General features: G+C 41.6%; 1 protein-coding gene across 1 annotated transcript in view; it reads right to left on the reverse strand.

Annotated features, from left to right (window-relative positions):
* The window catches only part of LOC143996015 (protein lifeguard 1-like), a 37,831-nt gene extending 19,798 nt beyond the window's left edge, over positions 1–18,033 (reverse strand). The window contains exons 1-2 of the mRNA XM_077490805.1: positions 17,892–18,033; positions 12,488–12,805 (exon numbers count right to left, since the gene is read on the reverse strand). Of these exons, the coding sequence (XP_077346931.1) occupies positions 12,488–12,797 (310 nt within the window). The 5' untranslated portion in view covers positions 12,798–12,805; positions 17,892–18,033. The remainder of the gene's footprint in view (positions 1–12,487; positions 12,806–17,891) is intronic.
* Positions 18,034–19,607: the final 1,574 nt, after the last annotated feature.

Below are 19,607 nucleotides of genomic sequence, written 5' to 3' on the forward strand. Positions count from 1 at the left end.
TGAGATCTTTATATGATTGTTTTAGACAGATAGAACTTTCCTTTTTTTTGTTTTGTTATATAAAAGACAAACACACATTTTTGAAGAAAACATTTTTCTCGTACTTTTTGTTATAAAACGTATCAAATAAAAATACCATAACAGTGTCTAATATCCCAAATATTACCACTTTGTAGAACATGGACACCCCAAGGTGAAAATTATGAGACATACTGGTATTGGGGGGGGGGGTTAAAACATTGGAGCTTTGTAATGGTGCACTAGATACATTAAATGTACAGGTCATACACAGAGGGAGGAGAAGGTAAGGGGGTTAATGTGCCAGTCACATACAGTGGGAAAACGTAGATAAAGGTTTTAATGTACAAATGTGCAGGACAAGGGAGGGTATAATGGTTAACAGGATAGGGCTGGGGTATACAGAAGATGGGGTGCAAAGGGTTAAAATGTTCCCATGACTGCTGCCACTGATGTGGAACTAATATATGAATGATTTTTGATCCCACCTTTCCTCTTTTGCAAAAGGAAGGGAGTGGGTGTAGATCCTTCTTCCCTTTCCTCTGTTGTAAAAGGAAGGGGGCAGTCTTACCAATGTAAACACTACACTTTACATTTATGATCCCTGGTCATCATACCAATCACATGATACAGAGCTGCTCGAATTGGCTCTGTACACAATTACAGTGCCTTGCGAAAGTATTCGGCCCCCTTGAACTTTTCAACCTTTTGCCACATTTCAGGCTTCAAACATAAAGATATAACATTTTAATTTTTTGTGAAGAATCACCAACAAGTGGGACACAATTTTGAAGTGGAACGAAATCTATTGGATATTTTAAACTTTTTTAGCAAATAAAAAACTGAAAAGTGGTGCGTGCAAAATTATTTGGCCCCTTTACTTTCAGTGCAGCAAACTCACTCCAGAAGTTCAACGAGGATCTCTGAATGATCCAGTGTTGTCCTAAATGACTGATGGTGATAAATAGAATCCACCTGTGTGTAATCAAGTCTCTGTATAAATGCACCTGCTCTGTGATAGTCTCAGGGTTCTGTTGAAAGCGCAGAGAGCATCATGAAGACCAAGGAACACATCAGGCAGGTCCGTAATACTGTTGTGGAGAAGTTTAAAGGCGGATTTGGATACAAAAAGATTTCCCAAGCTTTAAACATCCCAAGGAGCACTGTGCAAGCGATCATTTTGAAATGGAAGGAGTATCAGACCATTGCAAATCTACCAAGACCTGGCCGTCCCTTTTAAACTTTCAGCTCAGACAAGGAGAAGACTGATCAGAGATGCAGCCAAGAGGCCCATGATCACTCTGGATGAACTGCAGAGAACTACAGCTGAGGTGGGAGAGTCTGTCCATAGGACAACAATCAGTCGTACACTGCACAAATCTGGCCTTTATGGAAGAGTGGCAAGAAGAAAGCCATTTCTCAAAGATATCCATAAAAATTCTCGTCTAAAGTTTGCCACAAGCCACCTGGGAGACACACCAAACATGTGGAAGAAGGTGCTCTGGTCAGATGAAACCAAAATCAAACTTTTTGCCCACAATGTAAAACGATATGTTTGGCGTAAAAGCAACAAAGCTCATCACCCTCAACACACCATCCCCACTGTCAAATATGGTGGTGGCAGCATCATGGTTTGGGCCTGCCTTTCTTCAACAGGGACAGGGAAGATGGTTAAAATTGAGGGGAAGATGGATGCAGCCAAATACAGGACCATTCTGGATGAAAACCTGTTGGAGTCTGCAAAAGACCTGAAACTGGGACGGAGATTTATCTTCCAACAAGACAATGATCCCAAACATACAGCAAAATCTACAAAGGAATGGTTCACAAATAAACATGTCCAGGTGTTAGAATAGCCAAGTCAAAGTGCAGACCTGAATCTGATCGAGAATCTGTGGAAAGAGCTGAAAACTGCTGTTCACAAACGCTCTCCATCCAACCTCACTGAGCTCGAGCTGTTTTGCAAGGAAGAATGGGCAAGAATTTCATTCTCTCGATGTGCAAAACTGATAGAGACATACCCCAAGCGACTTGCAGCTGTAATCGCAGCAAAAGGTGGCTCTACAAAGTATTAACGCAAGGGGGCTGAATAATTTTGCACACCCCACTTTTCATTTTTTTTATTAGTTTAAAAAGTTTCAAAAATCCAATAGATTTCGTTCCACTTCACAATTGTGTCCCACTTGTTGGTGATTCTTCACAAAAAAATTTTTTTTATATCTTTATGTTTGAAGCCTGAAATGTGGCAAAAGGTTGAAAAGTTCAAGGGGGCCGAATACTTTCTCAAGGCACTGTATATAGAATTTGATGGGCTATATGGATACCTCATTCCTTTTGTTACTCGAGAATTTATATAAAGGACAGGTTGAACTGACTTTACCGATACCAGTAAAGGACAGTAGAAAACTAATTAGAAAACAATTCTATTTATTACAAAAGGTTAAAAAATGCTTAACACACTTAATAAAATCAAGAAGCATTGGCTCAATATCAAAATATCAGGTCAATAGGTTACTATAGTATATCTCTGTTTCTGCTGTGTCAAGAGGTTGACGTGTTTCGCATCAGTGCTTCTTCAAGAGTTTCTTGACCTCAGACAGAGATGTCCTATTCAAGAACATACTATAACTGTTAATTACATTTCATCAAGCATGGGCGCAACATATACATCTCTCTCAGCCTGCATCAATATCAGAGTATCTGCAACACTATCAAACATTACTATAAAAAACCCATTAGCAAAAGACACATAGAACACTTACCAGCTAACTTGTATGAGAATTTGTGCATCAAATTCGTTTTATTGCCAAACTTTCTGGTCATGCTCTCCCTTTATCAGCTGGATATCTATAAGCAATATACCTAGACAAACTGTCATGTAATAACAAGGGACAATATCCAGCTCGTTCGTCATCATAACCGCATGTCAGTAAGACTTACCTACACAAGCTTCAGCCAATATGTAACACCATCCACCATTGCTCATGTCTTGGATCTGAATAAATTTAAACTACTTTTGGTGCCAAATCGGCGTCTTAGTTCTAGTTGGAATTGGCATCCTGTGTGCCTTATACAGTTGTGCTCATAACTTTACATACCCTGGCAGAATTTATGATTTCTTGGCCATTTTTCAGAGAATATGAATGATAACACAAAAACTTTTCTTTCAGTCATGGTTAGTGTTTGGCTGAAGCCATTTATTATCAATCAACTGTGTTTACTCTTTTTAAATCATAATCACAAAAGAAAACATCCAAATTACCCTGATCAAAAGTTTACATACCCCAGTTCTTAATACCGTGTATTGCCCCTTTAACATCAATGACAGCTTGAAGTCTTTTGTGGCATTTGTGGATGAGGCCCTTTATCTTCTCAGATGGTAAAGCTGCCCATTCCTCTTGGCAAAAAGTCTCCAGTTCTTGTAAATTCTTGGGCTGTCTTGCATGAACTGCATGTTTGAGATCTCACCAGAGTTGCTCAATGATATTGAGGTCAGGAGACTGGGATGGCCACTCCAGAACCTTCACTTTATTCTGCTGTAGCCAATGACAGATCAACTTGGGATCGTGCTTTGGATCATTGTCATGTTGCAATGTCCAAGTGACTGACTGATGAATGCAAATGTTCCTCCAGTATTTTTTGATAACATACTGCATTCATCTTTCCATAAATTTTAACCAAATTTCCTGTGCCTTTGTAGCTCACACATCCCCAAAACATCAGTAATGGTGTACCTTTCATCATAGGCTTTGTTGACTCCTCTCCAAATGAAGCGTTTACTGTATGGTTGTGGCCAAAAAGCTCAAATTTGGTCTCTTCACTCCAAATGACTGAGGTTTGAGGCTTGTCTCTGTGCTGTTTGGCGTATTGTAAGTGGGATACTTTGTGGGATTTGCATAGTAATGGCTTTCTTTTGGCAACTTGACTATGGTCTACCTGACCGTGGTTTGGTTTCAATGGAAGCCCTCATGTTCCACATCTTGATTAAAGTTTGAACACTGCTGATTGGCATTCTCAATTCCTTTGATATATTTTTATATTCCTTTCCTGTTTTATACAGTTCAACTACCTTTTCCCGCAGATCCTTTGACATTTCTTTTGCTTTCCCCATGACTCAGAATCCAGAAACGTCAGTGCAGCACTGGATGAAAGATGCAAGGGTCTGTCAGGAGTCCAGAAACTCACTGACCTTTTATACACACACACACATTACAAGCAGATCACAGGTGAGGATGGTTACTTTTAATAGCCATTCAAACCCCTTTGTGTCAACTTGTGTGCATGTTATCAGGCCAAAATCACCAGGGTATGTACATTTTTGATCAGGGTCATTTGTGTAGTTTCTGTTGTGATTATGATATAAAAAGAGTAAACACAGTTGATTGATAATAAATGGTTTCAGCCAAACACTAACCATGAGTGAAAGAAACGTTTTTGTGTTATCATTCATATTCTCTGAAAAATGGCCAAGAAATCATAAATTCTGCCAGGGTATGTAAACTCATGAGCACAACTGTAGATCCTTATCCTTATTTGAATCAGAATGCTTATGGTCATGTGGGGAGGGGGCAGGGGCCTCCCCCATGTGGGAGTACATACTCCAGCTCCCATATAGCCTATCGCCGCAGCTATTCAGGAGCATGAGCAGATCGTTACTTTCGGTGCAACACTGAACGAGAGTATGCGCATGCACAATAGGACAACCTTCCTGGTTCAGCATTGCGGATCCCTCAATCCCTCAAAAGTAGCGGGGCACAGTCCCCAAATCTGGGCGGGAACATATTGCCCAGTCACACAGCCCCCACATGTGTCACCACACCAAACATAGATGTAGGTATGTAATAGGGATCGGCAGCATTCTTTACAAACAGAAAAAGAAACCATCAAGCAAAAAAAAATTATATAAATATATACACATGATTAAATGGGAATCCCCATATTTCCTACCACCTCTATACCACCACCTTGGTCGAGCAGGGGGGCTAATCATTAGCTATCCTGCACCCAGATCTTTGCCATATATGGGATCCCATTGACATGAAAATATAGGCATCATTCAAAATCACATCTAAGGACACAATGGCACACCATTATGGCATATATAACAGTCCAGGGTGGAGAGCTTGATAGTCCCCAAGAGCACAATAGCAGCACAGTGCATTGCACCAATACCCAATATCCATTTTACTACATTATAAGTTATTTCAATGCATTATCTGTGACATCATTTTCTGGCTCATGATTGAATACACTGGCTCCAGATAAATTATTGGGCATTGGTGTTCTTGGGGACTATCAAGCTCCCCACCCTGGACTGTTCATATATATATATATTATATGCCATAATGGTGTGCCATCATCCTATTGTGCATGGGCATACTTTCGGTTCAGAGCTGAACCGAAAGTAACGATCTGCACATGCGCGGGACCAGCTGTGGCAATAGGCTGTAACCAAGTGGCCTCTCATAAGCTACTCAGGAGCTGGAGTATGTCCTCCCACATGGGGGAGGCTCATGCCCCCTCCCAAAATGACCATAAGCATTCTGATTGAAAGAAGGATAAGGAATTATATGGCACACATGATACCAATTGCAATTAGGATGCAGATTTGGCAATAAAAATGAAGTTTAAATGGATTCAGATCTAAGACATGAGCAATGGTGGATGGTGTTACAGATTGGTTGAAGCTTGTGTAGGTAATGCCGCGTACACACGAGCGGACTGTATGGCGTACTTAGTCAGTCGAAACACATTTCAGCGGACAATCCGCTCGTGTGTGGGCTTCAGCTGACTTTTTCAGCGTGCAGTCTGGCGTACTAAGTATTTCGTTTTTTTCTAAATTCTGTCCGTCGTACTTTGGTTTCAGCGGACAGTACGGTCGTCAGTGTGCTAGTTCGACGGACTAAGAATGGCGCATGCCCAGAAAGGATTTACCCGGCGGAAGGGTGCTTTGCTGTGTCTTGGACTTCCTATTTCTAGTCCCGTCGTACGTGCTGTACACGTCATCGCGCAAGCTTTCGACGGACTGTTTGTGCATCCGTGTGTGGTCAAGTCCGTTCAGTGGAAAGTACGACGGACTGTCCGTCGGATTGTATGACGAACTAAGTATGCCATACAGCAGTCCACTCGTGTGTACGTGGCATAAGTCTTACTGACATGCGGTTATGATAGGGAACTAACTGGATATCGTCCCTTGTGATTACATGACAGTTTGTCTGGTATATTATTTATAGATATCTGGCTGATAAAGGGAGAGCATGACCAGAAGGAGAGGTTTGTTTGGTAAAAAAAATAATAATTTGATGCACAAATTATGATATAAGTTAGCTGGTAAGTGTTCTATGTGGTCTGCTCTTTTGCTAATGGGCTTTTCTATAGTAATGTGTGATATAGTATTGGAGATACTCTGATATTGGTTTCAATTATGTTACTATTATTCTTAGGTGTCTTTTCTCTTTAACGTGGCTATATGGATGATTCCAGCTTCTGATCCAACCACTGACTGCTATATTGAACATCATTTAGGTATATATTTGTTTCTGTGGACTTTATTAGAAAAGATGCATCATATATGGTGCTGACTGCTGGCCTTTTTTGGACACTGTATGTTATGCCATATGATTGGAATTGACTATCATCCTTCTTTTTTGAGCCATTGGCTTCATTTTCTGGGATCATATTCTGAGTAAGTGTTACATCCTTTTGGTTGGAGCGTTGTTTGAATACTTACTTAGCCCCTGAATATAGCCAACCAATGTTCTGCTCACTTTCCTTTTTAATAGGATTATCAAGCTACTCTTCTATTTTTTTATTCCACGGCATCATATACCAAGTTGCTTCCTGATGACACTTGGCACACCATTTTTTAAAAGGCTCATTCACGTACATGTAAGTGGTTTTCTGCGCATATATCTATCTATATGGGGGCAAAGGATGCAGGCTGAGAGAGATGTATATATGTTGCGCCCATGCTTGATGAAATGTAATTAACAGTTAAGTTCCTTCTGTGGTCAAGAAACTGAGGTCCTGAAGAAGCACTGATGCAAAACGTGTTGACCTCCACACAGCAGTAATAGCAATCTCATTACCCACAGCTATTACCCTTTTGTATAACTTGACCCTCCATCCTAGATTGTAAACTCTAATGAGCAGGGCCCTCTGATTCCCCCTGTCTTGAATTGTATTGAATTGTAATCTCTGCCCTAATGTTGCAGCGTAAACTGTCAGCGCTTTATAAATCCTGTATAATAATAATAATAAATAATAATATACTATAGTAACCTATTGACATGATATTTTTATATGGAGCCAATCAATGTTTTTCGTTTTATTAAGTGTGCTATGCATTTTTTAACCTTTTGTAAAAAGATAATCATTTTATCATTCGTTTCCTACTGTCCTTCACTGGTATCGGTAAAAAAAAAGTCTCTCAACATGTGTCCTTTCCCATAGCAAACAATCTGGTCTCCTCCTCCCATGCTCATCTCCAGGACTTCTCTAAAACCTATTCCATCCTCTAGAACTCTCTACCTCAATCTGTCCGGCTGTTTCCTACTCTGTCCACCTTTGAGAGATCCCTGAAAACTCATCTCTTGAGGGAAGCCTATCCTGCCTCCACCCAAATAACTAAACGTTTTAATTATTCTATCAGTTCATCCCTCACAGTTATTACCATTTGTACCACTTGCCCCACCATATTAGATTGTAAGCTCACATGAACAGGGCCCTCCTAATCCTACTATATATTGTAACTGGGCCATCTCACTTTATATTGAAAAGTGCTACACAAACTGTTGCCGCTATATAAATCCTGTATAATAATAATAATAATAATAATAATAATAATAATAAGTGTTAGAGATTTCAGTTTCAGTTTTGATAGGTAGGGTTGAGTTCCTCTTTAAAGCGGGAGTCCGCCGGGAGTTCCGCCGTTTTGTTTTTTTTTAAAAGCCAGCAGCTACAAATACTGCAGCTGCTGACTTTTAAAATAAGGACACTTACCCGCCCAGCGCGCCCGCGATGTCGGCACCCAAAGCCGATCTCTCGATCGTCTCTCGGGTGCTGCCGCCGCCATCTTGGGTATGGGAATCAGGAAGTGGAGCCTTTTGGCTTTATTTCCCAGTTCCCTACTGCGCATGCACGAGTAGCGCTGTGCAATAAGGATGGACCCGCTGCCTCTGGGATCTGTGTGTTTCCCAGCAGGCAGCGGGGGACTTTCGGAAAGGGGCGTAGATTTTGCAGAATCTACGCCCCTTTCCGCAGATAGCTATGCCGGAAGTGGGTGCAGATACCTGTACTGTACAGGTACCTGCACCCCCCTCCCCCCTGAAAGGTGCCAATTGTGGTGCCGGAGGGGGGAGGCTTCCAATGAGCGGAAGGTCCACTTTAGGGTGGACCTCCGCTTTAAGAAAGGATAATGGTACTTCTGCAGGTAAATATCAGAGAACTTTTATAACAATGAAGTACCTGTATCTCATTGTACGCCATAATCAATACATTGAAGTGTCCTTGTTAAATCACTGGAAAGGCATCTGTGATGTAACAAGTACTACCATACTGCAGATTAGAAGTGTATATTTTCACCAGTTATATTGTATGGAACTACACACACAGAGTGGTTAATCATTAGCCATTAGTATTTTCCAAGGCAGACCTTTAGCCCTTCATCATAATCAAACACATTACATTAAGGGAGGGCCATAATGCTCACTGATATTTCAGGTTTTGTAATTAATACTCACTAATACATTTTAAAATACCATCAAACCAGCCACTGTGGTTCCCATGAGGCCTGCGGCCGATAGGGGCCAAGTTAGCAGGGCCAGCCCCACCTACATGGCGAGCATTACAGTACTGCATCATATCAGCATCCTACACAACAGACAGACCTCAGCCACTGCAGCTGTGTCCCACTGAATGTTGCTGGGATTGATGCAGTGAGACCAGGGGCGGACTGACCATTTGGCCACTCGGGCACTGCAGAGGGCCCCGGGCCACTAGAGGGCCCTATCAGGGTTGTCAGCCTCAGTAAAACCAGGTACAGTATGTAAAAATCATTTTTTTTTACATCTGTCTCTGAAATATCCCTTACCAACATCCTTTTGGTCTAAAAATCCTAAGATTATAGCTGCCCCACTTCTCCAGTACCTTCTCAGCCAATAGAAACATGTCTGTGTATACATGTATGTGTCTATTGACCGGGGGCCCCATGAGTTGTCAGTCCGCCCCTGAGTGAGACCCATCTCTGCCAACTCCACCTGCTTTACTATGTAGGCAGAGTTCCCTACTCGATGCAGTGCCAGGTGTAATTTTGTAAAAAAAGGCCTGGGGCTTCTATTTGGCACATGTGTGTGAATACTCCTTGTGAGAAAGGGGTAGATGTGTTGGCCAGTTGTATGGGGAGAAGAGATCTTGTACTGAAACCTGTGCAGGTAACAATAATGGTTTGGACCAAACAATCTGTGATGCCCTGCAAGCTGCAACCTGTATACAGAGCATCAAAGGAAGCCTAAAAATGGCAGCTAACAAAACCCTAATATAAATACCATGATGAAGATATATTTGAGGTCATTTACGTAAGGTAAATATTAGACAATATTTAAGTATACCTTTCACATTTATTTGCCATAGGTCAAAGATATCTGCTGAAGGGCCTTGAGGATTAACATATAGGAAAAGCTAGTCATTGTCTTTGGTTGGCTTGAACTCCACCCTCCTTCAGCAGAGATCAATGCCTTGGCCATCTGTGATTCCAATGATCCCAGCAGAAAGGTACTGCGTCTGTACTTTTAATATTCAGGAATTGAATCTGGGGTAATTTTTCAAAATTAATCAAAATTTAAGGTTTAGCTTTTATAGTTCAAAAGAAGTGTAAATTGGCAGCTTAGCCACTTAAGGACCTGAAGATTTGCCGCCTTAACCACTTCAATACCAGGCAATTATACATCTTCCTACCCAAGCCAATTTTCAGATTTCAGCGCTGTTGCAATTTGAATGATAATTGCGCGGTCATGCTACACTGTACCCAAACAAATTTTTTATCATTTTGTTCCCATAAATAGAGCTTTCTTTTGGTGGTATTTGATCACCTCTGTGATTTTTATTTTTTGCGCAAACAAATAAAAAAAAAACGAAAATTAAAAAAAATAAAAAATAAAAAAAAGTTTCTTTGTTTCTGTTAAAATTTTTTGTAAATAAGTAAGTTTTCGTCTTCAGTGACAGGCACTGATATGGCTGCACTGACGGGCCCCGATGAGGTGGCACTGATGGGCACTGATGGGTGGCACTTGTAGGCGGCACTGATGAGTACTTATGGGTAGCACTGATTGGTGGCACGGATGATCACTGATGGGTGGCATTGCTGGGCATCACTGTTTTTTATTGTGCCACAGAGGTGCTAGTCACCGTTTCTTCCTGTTTACATCATGATCAGCTGTGATTGGACACAGCTGATGACGTGGTAAAAAGCCTCCACCGGAGGCTCTTTATCAAGATTAGTGTAGCAGTGTGTCAGACTGACACACCACACCACCAATCGCCGCAATGCGCTCCCCCACGGGCGTGTGGCGGCTGTTATCCTGCAGGATAGTGGTTAAAGTGGTTAATGACCAGGCCATTTTTTGCAATATGGCACTGCGTCAATTTAACTGACAATTGTGCGGTCGTGCGACACTATACCCAAAGAAAATTGACGTCCATATTTACCACTTTGTTTTGGTGGCATTTTATGTGGTTTTTATTTTTTGCGCTATAAACAAAAAAATACTGACAATTTTGATAAAAAAATAATAATTTATAAACTTTTTGCTATAATAAATATAAAAAAAAACACACATTTCTTCATCAATTTAGGCCAATATGCATTCTTCTAAATATTTTTGGTAAAAAAATAAATAAAAAAAAAATCGGAATAAGCTTAGATTGATTGGTTTACGCAAAAGTTATAGCGTCTACGAAATAGGGAACAGATTTATGCCATTTTTTTTTTGCTAGTAATGGCAGTGATCAGCGATTTTTAGTGGGGCTGCAACATTGCGGCGGACAGATCGGACACTTGACATTTTTTGTGGGACCATTGACATTTATACAGCAATCAGAGCTAAAAATAGCCACGGATTACTGTCACGGTCAGGGAAGGGGTTTACACTAAGGGGCCATCAAGAGGTTAAGTGTTCCCTAGGGAACTGTGGGGGAAGTGTAGTGACAGGGAATAGCGAGAGATCGCTGTTCCTGATTACTAGGAACAACAGATCTCTCTCTACTTCCCTGACAGAACAAGGATTTGTCTGTTTTTGTTTATTTTAACAGAAAAGTTTATTTAGACACTTCAGCATTACAAAACAATCAACTTTAGGAGTACAGCAGCATAGAGGTCAAAGGCAACAATAAGTCAATTTCCTGAAGGGAGTATTCCCTTCCATCTTGCATCATCTAACCCGGATGTGTCAAACCATCTCCTATCTTTAGTAAGCATTCTTATCCAATACCACTATGTCGCTTCACACACCCTTAAACAAAGCTAATTCGGTAGGAACAGATGGGGTGGCAAATAGTGAGAGGGAGGGGAGGGGAAAGGGAGGGGGCGGGAAGGGGAGGGATCAGCGGAGAACGGCCCAACCGTCAGTGCACCAGAGGGCTCTAAGAGTTTAGGATCTGTCTGTTTACATTTGACAGATCCCCATTCTGTCTCTCTTAGGAGAAATCACAGGTGGACATCGTGGCCTGCCGGCTATGCACATCGGCTCCGGCGTCACACGTCGGGCGCGCGTGCATGCCACCTTCTATACCCCTTAAAGGGCCACCGTACAGCTATGGTGATTCTCGCAGGGGAGCCAACCGGCTGCTTTATAACGACGGCAGCTGGTTGGCAAGTAGTGAAAGGATAAGTTCACCTTTTGACAAAAGAATAATAATAAATGCAAATTTTTTTGTAGGTAAAAAAATTGCATTTATTATTTTTTGTTTTTGGAGCCTGTAAAGCATTGCACCAACAATCAGCAGATCACAGATGCCATGCAGGTCTCCCGCAGACCTGTCAGTGTATTGGCTTGCTTGTACTTCGCATGGCAGGAAGACGCAAACAATTACCACAGTGCTCACAGCGCCATGGTAGTTCATTGAAAACTACAAGCCGACAGCCGCAAAGGCGGACCTTGTAGTTTTCTATTCACAGAGGACTGTCAATGAGGGATGTGGCCTGGGTGGGCGGAGCCCAGCATGGCTGCGTCTTTTTGAATTGTGGCAGCAGACACAGGGAGAAGATCCCCGGTCTGCTGTCATAACAGGGGTCGGGCAGGGGCGTGGGGGATGGTGCATTCATGCCATGATGCATGTTACACCCTGAATAAGGGTGTAACATTTTATGAAAGGGGAACTTATTCTTTAAGTCTGGAGGACATTTTAAATACAGTAAACCCTAAAAAACAGTTCCACCATGTACACAATGTGGCTAAATTGAGCACCAGCTTACCTCTTCTGATGGCACGCTCAGAGAATGGGCTGCTATCCTGGAGACCAATAGTGTACTCAGGGGGTACTTCTACATCGGGCTTGTTCCCGAGGAAGGCCTGGTGAGGTTGGTCAGCAGGATTAGGAGGAGGGTAGACGTTGTATGCTGGCCCACCCATCAGTGGTGGATTCTGTTCACTGTATGGTGGTGGGTTTGGCATATAGCCAGGAGGATTCTGGTTGTAGGGTGCTGGGGGGTAGGCAGGGTTTTGCACAGAGTAAACATAGGTCATCTCCGGATTGGTGACATTATCCTGCTGATTTTTTTGCATTTTTATTTCTGCCAAAAAATGAAAATAAAACAGATTACATTATTTCTATGAAAAAATCCAATATGCAAATTTTCTTGGACAAAAGCTGTGATGTCCTATAATGTACCATCTTTTGTTGCTATAAAGAATAATAAAGATTTGAAACTAAACTCCAGGCAAACAGCTTAATACACATTTAAATTGCACTGTTTTATCGGCCAGGCGATATATATTTCTGTCTTTCTGCTTGTGAGATTTGAACACCCCTGCCACAAAGCACGGCCCTGTTTGGTAAAGCAAGAAACCTGATTTTATTCTGCTGTGGTTTAGTAACAATTGGGGTTGATTTACTAAGGCCCCTTTCACACTGCTGGCACCTGGGCATCGGGGGCAAAGCGCCGCTATTTCTATCGGCGATATTTGGTTGCTAGCAGTTTTAACACCTGCTAGCAGCCGAGAAAGTTTAAGGTTAAAAAACAGCTGCAAAAGGGTTAAAACCACCGCAAAGCACTGCTACAACAGCGCTATGCCAGCGGTATAGCCACGCTGCCCCATTGATTACACCGCTCCTTCACTGCTTCAAAGATGCTACTAGCAGGACTTGTTTTAGTGTCCGGCCAGCACACCACTCCAGTGTGAAAGCCCTCGGGCTTTCACATTGGAGAGACAGGAGCGGCTGTTTCAGGGCGCTTTGCAGGTGCTATTTTTAGTGCTGTAGCGCCTGCAAAGCGCCCTAGTGTGAAAGGGGTCTAAATGCAAATAGTTTATTCACTTTGCAAGGGAAGTTGCGCCTTGCAAAGGAATTTTCTCCATCTCTTAGTAAATGAAGTGAAGCTTTGATGACTTCTATCATCAAATGACGTGCAAGCAAGGATGCTGCCTTTTTCCCCCTATACATGATTGGGTATTCTTTGCAAACTGATATTTTCACACATTCACTAAGCTTTTGGGGAAATTCACTTGCAAAGTGCAATTTCCCTTGCAAAGTGAACAGAACATTTGCCTAAAAGAGGAGGTAAACCCTGATGGGTTTTACTTCCTCTTTATTCCCCTACAAAGTAAAAGCATAACGGGCTAGTATGCATCGCACACTAGCCCATTATGTTGCACTTACCTGTAAACGAAGCCAGGGATGTCCCTGAGGTCCCCACTGGTGGCCGTGTCCATCTTAACCCCTGCTTCCTTCAAGGGCCATGGACTGACTCTGATTGGCTCCTTTAGAAGATCTCCAAACCTGTTTGTACTCCCAGGGGGCAAGAACAAGGGCAAGGAAGCCTCAGCCAGGACGATTGCATTGTGGATAGTGACGTTAATCCAAATGCATACAGGACTACTCAATCAGGGCGGTCTCATCTTGGGCCGCTAGAAAGCATGTCTCGCTGGATACAAGGTGCAAAACAGTGACGTGGTCTTTGCAGCACACGTTCATGAGGCACTATAGGATAGACCCAGGAGCTCTAGCTTCTCTAGATTTTGGCAAGAGGACAATTGAATCTGCTTTTGTTTTGTCCAAATAAATCTTTTTCTAAGCATTACCCACCCATCTCAGATAGTTGTGTATCACTAGCATGCACCAGGAAAACTGAAAATTGTTTCATACTTACCCTAATTTTCCTTTCCTGGTGCATATTCATGGCAGCATACACACCCTCCCTGGGTATTCTATATTATGGAGAATGATGGGGGAGTCACTAACCTTTTCTTTTAGGATATTCACTGTCCCGAGGTCAGAGCCCATCACTAGTATGCTGTCCAGGATATGCACCAGTAAAGGAAAATTACGGTAAGTATGAAACAATTTTCCATTTTTTTTTCAGAGCAAAAGGGCGGTTATAATCCCTGTCAGATTTTTATTTTCGCCATCTGTGTACAATTGGGGAGATTCCCCTTCACTTCCTGTCCCATTGTCAAACAGGTAGTGAGAGGAAATCCCTGCAAATTAAGGGTATTCTTTGGGGACCCCCAGGTCACAAGAACTAGTTTCCCCATTTGTAGATTTCCCCTCTATTACTTTTCTGGGGACAACCCAAAATTTGGGATTTTCTTTTACTTTTACTTTCAATGATAATGGTAAATTGGACAATGTTCCTTACTGAAGGCACAGACAAAAATTGAAGGGGGAATCCTTTCGTAATGGAGGTACAAACTGCAATAAAAAAACTGACAGGCTTTCTAATCCCACTGTACTCGAACCAATACTTAACAAAAAGGTCTTTTGCCTTCCACGTGCCCTGTTCACATTGCGACAATGGGGCATAAATTGACGCCAACAATGGGGCATAATTCCTATTCCTAATTCCTACACTATTCCTTTCACTGACCTCAACGATGGGGCACTATTCCTCCCTCTAATGCCAAAGATGCACAATTTACTTCCACTGATGCCAGGACTGTTTGAAATGATGGGGCACTATTCCTCCATTTGACACTTATGATGGGACACTATTATCCCCACTGATGCCAACGTTGGGGCATTATTCCTCTCACTAACACCAATGATGAGGCATTATTCCCCCCACTGACACCAGTGATGTGGCACCATTTCTCCCACTGACACCAATGACGGGGCACTATGCCTCCCTCTAATACCAAAGATGCACTTTTTATTCCCACTTATTCCAGGACAATTTCAAATGATGGGGAACTATTCCTTCCATTGACACCAATGATGGGGCACTATTCCCCCCACTGACACCAATGATGGGCCACTATTCCTCCACCTAATGCTAAAGATGCACTGTTTACCTCCACTGATGCCAAGACAACATACTTCCTCCCACTGACACCAATGATAGGGCACTATCCTTCCCACTGATACCAACGATGGGGCACTATTCTTCCCCTTAATGCCAAAAATGCACAGTTTACACCCACTGATGTCGGGACAATTTCTACTTCCAATGGCCACAGTCTGGTGCCCCTAAAGTCTAAAGGACAGTCAATTTTGTTTAGAAAGTATGGAGACCCCTGCTGTAGACAAACAAAAAAATACCACTTTCATGCTCTTATGAATGATATCAGCCAATGGGACATGTAATGAACTGGTGCAGATCGTATAAAACAGCTCATCAGGCTACAATATGCTACAGAAAAATGGCAACCGATCGTACACACATAGGACGCCGACTTACTGTAACCAAAACTAAACCAGGTAAAGTAAGGTGGCTTCAGCTCTGCGCTCCACCCACAATAGAGGTCCCTCAGACACATCTAGACCCCTAGTGGGTTCCATCATTGACGGTTAAACTTACTAGGGGATGAAACGCATCTGAAGGACCTTTCCTGTGGGTGGAGAACAAAGCTGAAGCCATCTTACATTGCCTGGCTAAGTTTTAGCCAAAGTGAGTCGGCATCCTGTGTGGATTTGGTTGCCTTTGCAGACAGCGGTGTGAACTAGACATGCCAAACAGGATAATTATGCCTTGGACCTCCCTTTTAGCAACAGCATAACTTGGTCAAGGGCGCTGGTCAAAACATCACCAGCCTACTGATTGGACAGTGAAGAAGTAGCAGCACTGCAGGAGTTATCCTCTTGTCAGCACATGCGCATGACAGTGTGAGTGATGCTCTGCAGGAGATTATCATTTGATATTACCAATTCATGTAAATACACTAGTCGCATAAATCAATAACATTTCTAATAAATGGCAGATTTAAATGTGTATGCCTTTGCTTACATAGTTAGTAAGGTTGAATAAAGACACCAGTCCAACCTGAGTGTCCACAATTGTCCCTATCCCTGCACATTGCGTCTCATCAAGATGCTCCTCCATTATATATAATTTAAGGTACCCATATACCGCTGTCAATTTATGCAGCACACCACACACATATTGGTCCCCCCACCCAAGGAGCCAACAATCCAAGGTCCCAAATCACATTAATATACTAGGGCCAATTTTGGACAGAAGCCAATTAACCTACCAACATGTCTTTGGATTGTGGGAAACCGGAGTACCGGAGTACCCACCCATGCACAGGTAGAACATGCAAACTCCAGGCAGGTAGTGTCATGGTTGGGATTTGAACCAGCGACCCTTTTTACTGCTAGGTGAGAGTGCTAACCACTACACCACTGTGCTGCTTCATTTCTAAGAAGCTGCATACCAGCCATTTTTGGTCACATTTATAAAAAATCGAAAGAGCTAACCAAGGAAAAAAGGGAACTGAAAATTTTCACATAAATGTGCCGCAATTTTAGGGAACACATCTGGCCTACTTAGGAGTTTTACATATATTAGCCATTGATATCAACATGTAAACTTTTTTTTTTTTTTTTCAAAGAGTATGTGACCTCCTACTAGATGTGTATTTCAATAAAATATGTCAAAAACAACTAAATAAAGCTTGCAAAAGGTTAACAAATGATATACTAAACAAAAAGAAAAAACTGAATAAAACTATTATCTGGTCGTAAACGAGGCGAATAAAGTCAGTAAAATATAAAAACATTAATTAAATAGCCCACTATTTAATAACTGCATTCACTAGTGTTTATTATATTTGCCTGGAGTTCAGCTCTAATTAAAAATTCGGAAATATTAAAAAAAAATACACATGGGATTGAATCAATATTTTCAAAAATACAAACAAGAAAATATGATTTGAAATCAAAATAGGAAGAGATGTGTATTAAAAGTACAGTATTGAGTACAGAACTTCAGTGCATAATGGTATGACTGAATTTAAACTGAATTTAAAATAAATAAAAAGAAAAAATGAAATTGTGAATATCACGTCTACATAAAATGTGCAAATCATTTATATGAAACTGGAAAATTAAATCTCACAGAATACTCTGTAAAATGTGCCTTATCATACATTTGTCATTCATTATTGCTCTAGAAAATCATTGAAATTAAATAATAATAAAAAAAAACACATTGAGATGTAATACCCTGTCTTCTATAAATAAAGATTGTTAAAAAAAACATTTTAAACAAATTTGAAATTGACAAAATTGTGAGCGCAAGATAAAATAACATTTCATAAAATTCAGAACATTACAGTAATTTCACAATCCAAATTGGTACATAAAAGTAGTAGGCATGAGTAACATTATTGTAATATTTCTGAATAATATTTAAAAAAATCTTATACAAAGTTATTACCCACCGGTGCAGCTTTAGCTTTGTCGTTCCAGATAATCAGTGACAGCCAGTAACAGGCATCGTTCGCACTGAACCCAATAACCAAACACAGTTTTATTTCATGTCAAAGTTCATCACCGTCTGCTGGGCAGCACAGACCTGATTGGTGGAGAGAGGTGTTTACACAATTCAAGCATAGATAACAATTTTCCTTCCTAGTTTGGGAATTGTAAAATGCAAATATACTGTAACCATGCATTGTGTCAATTGTCTATTGTTCTAATATATAGATTTAGTTTAAAACTGCAGAATCTGGATGTTTAGTTAAAACTGAACTCAGAAGAGAAAGCAGCACAGATTCTCTATAGTGCAGTAATTCATATACCAGTTTATTAATTAAAAATGGAGCAAAACGCACTCACAGAATTACACACAGGGGAGCAGTACACTATTACCAAACATATTGGGACGCCTGTCTTTACACGCACATAAACTTTAATGGCATCTTAGTCTTAGTCCGTAGGGTTCAAGATTAAGTTGGCCCCCCCTTTGCCACTATAACAGCGTCAACTCTTCTGGAAAGGCTCTCCACAAGGTTTAGGAGTGTGTCTATGGAAATTTTTTGACCATTCTTCCAGAAGCGCATTTGTGAGGTCAGGCACTGATGTTGGAGGAGAAGGCCTGGCTCGCAGGCTCTACTTTAATTCATCCCAAAGGTGTTCTATTGGGTTGAGGTGCAGGCCAGTCAATTTGCTCTACCCCAAACTTGCTCATCCATGTCTTTATGGACCTGGTGCGCAGTCATGTTCGAACAGGAAGCGACCATCCTCAAACAGTTCCCACAAAGTTGGGAGCATAAAATTGTCCAAAATGTCTTGGTATGCCGACGCCTTAAGATTTCCCTTTACTGGAACTAAGGGGCCAAGCCCAACTCCTGAAAAGCAATCCCCATCCACCAAATGATTTGGCCAGTGCACAAAGCAAGGTCCATAAAGACAGGAATGAGAGAGTTTGAGGTGGAGGAACTTGACTGACCTCTACAGAGTCCTGACCTCAACCCCAGAGAACACCTTTGGGATTAATTAGTGCACAGACTGCTAGCCAGGTCAAAAAAATTCCAAAGATACACTCCTAAACCTTGTGGACAGCCTTCCCAGAAGAGCTGAAGCTGTTATAGCTGCAAAGGGTGGGCCAACTCAATACTGAACCATGTGGACTAAGACTGGGATACCATTAAAGTTTGTGTGTGTAAAGCAGGTGACCCAATACTTTTGGTAATATACTGTAAGTAAAAAACTGCAGAGCACAGGGAGTCTATCTCAATATAAACTTTGTCTTTTCCATTGTTAGGGGACAGCCATCATCCAGAAGATGGAATCCTGGGAGGGAGGAGAATAGTCTTATGCCACGTACACATGATCGGATTTCTCGTCGGAAAAAGATATGAAGTTTGCCTTGCATACACACGGTCACACAAAATTTTGCTGAAATTACGACCGTCAAAAACACGGTGAGGTACAACACTAGGACAAGCCGAGGAAATTAAGTTCAATGCTTCTGAGCATTCGTTGAATTGTTTCAGAGCATGCATAGGAATTTTGAACGTTGGAATTGCCACTATCGCATTTTCGGATAGGAACTTTTCCCGACTGGAAAATTGGGAGCATGCTCTCAGTCTTTCGCTGGCTGGAATTCCACCAGCAAAAGACGAAGGAGCATACACACAGTCGCATTTTCCGAC

Source organism: Lithobates pipiens, unplaced genomic scaffold, assembly GCF_037356315.1.
Source record: "Lithobates pipiens isolate NorthernLeopardFrog02 unplaced genomic scaffold, aLitPip1_a1.2 Scaffold_19, whole genome shotgun sequence".
Taxonomy (NCBI): Eukaryota; Metazoa; Chordata; class Amphibia; order Anura; family Ranidae; genus Lithobates; species Lithobates pipiens.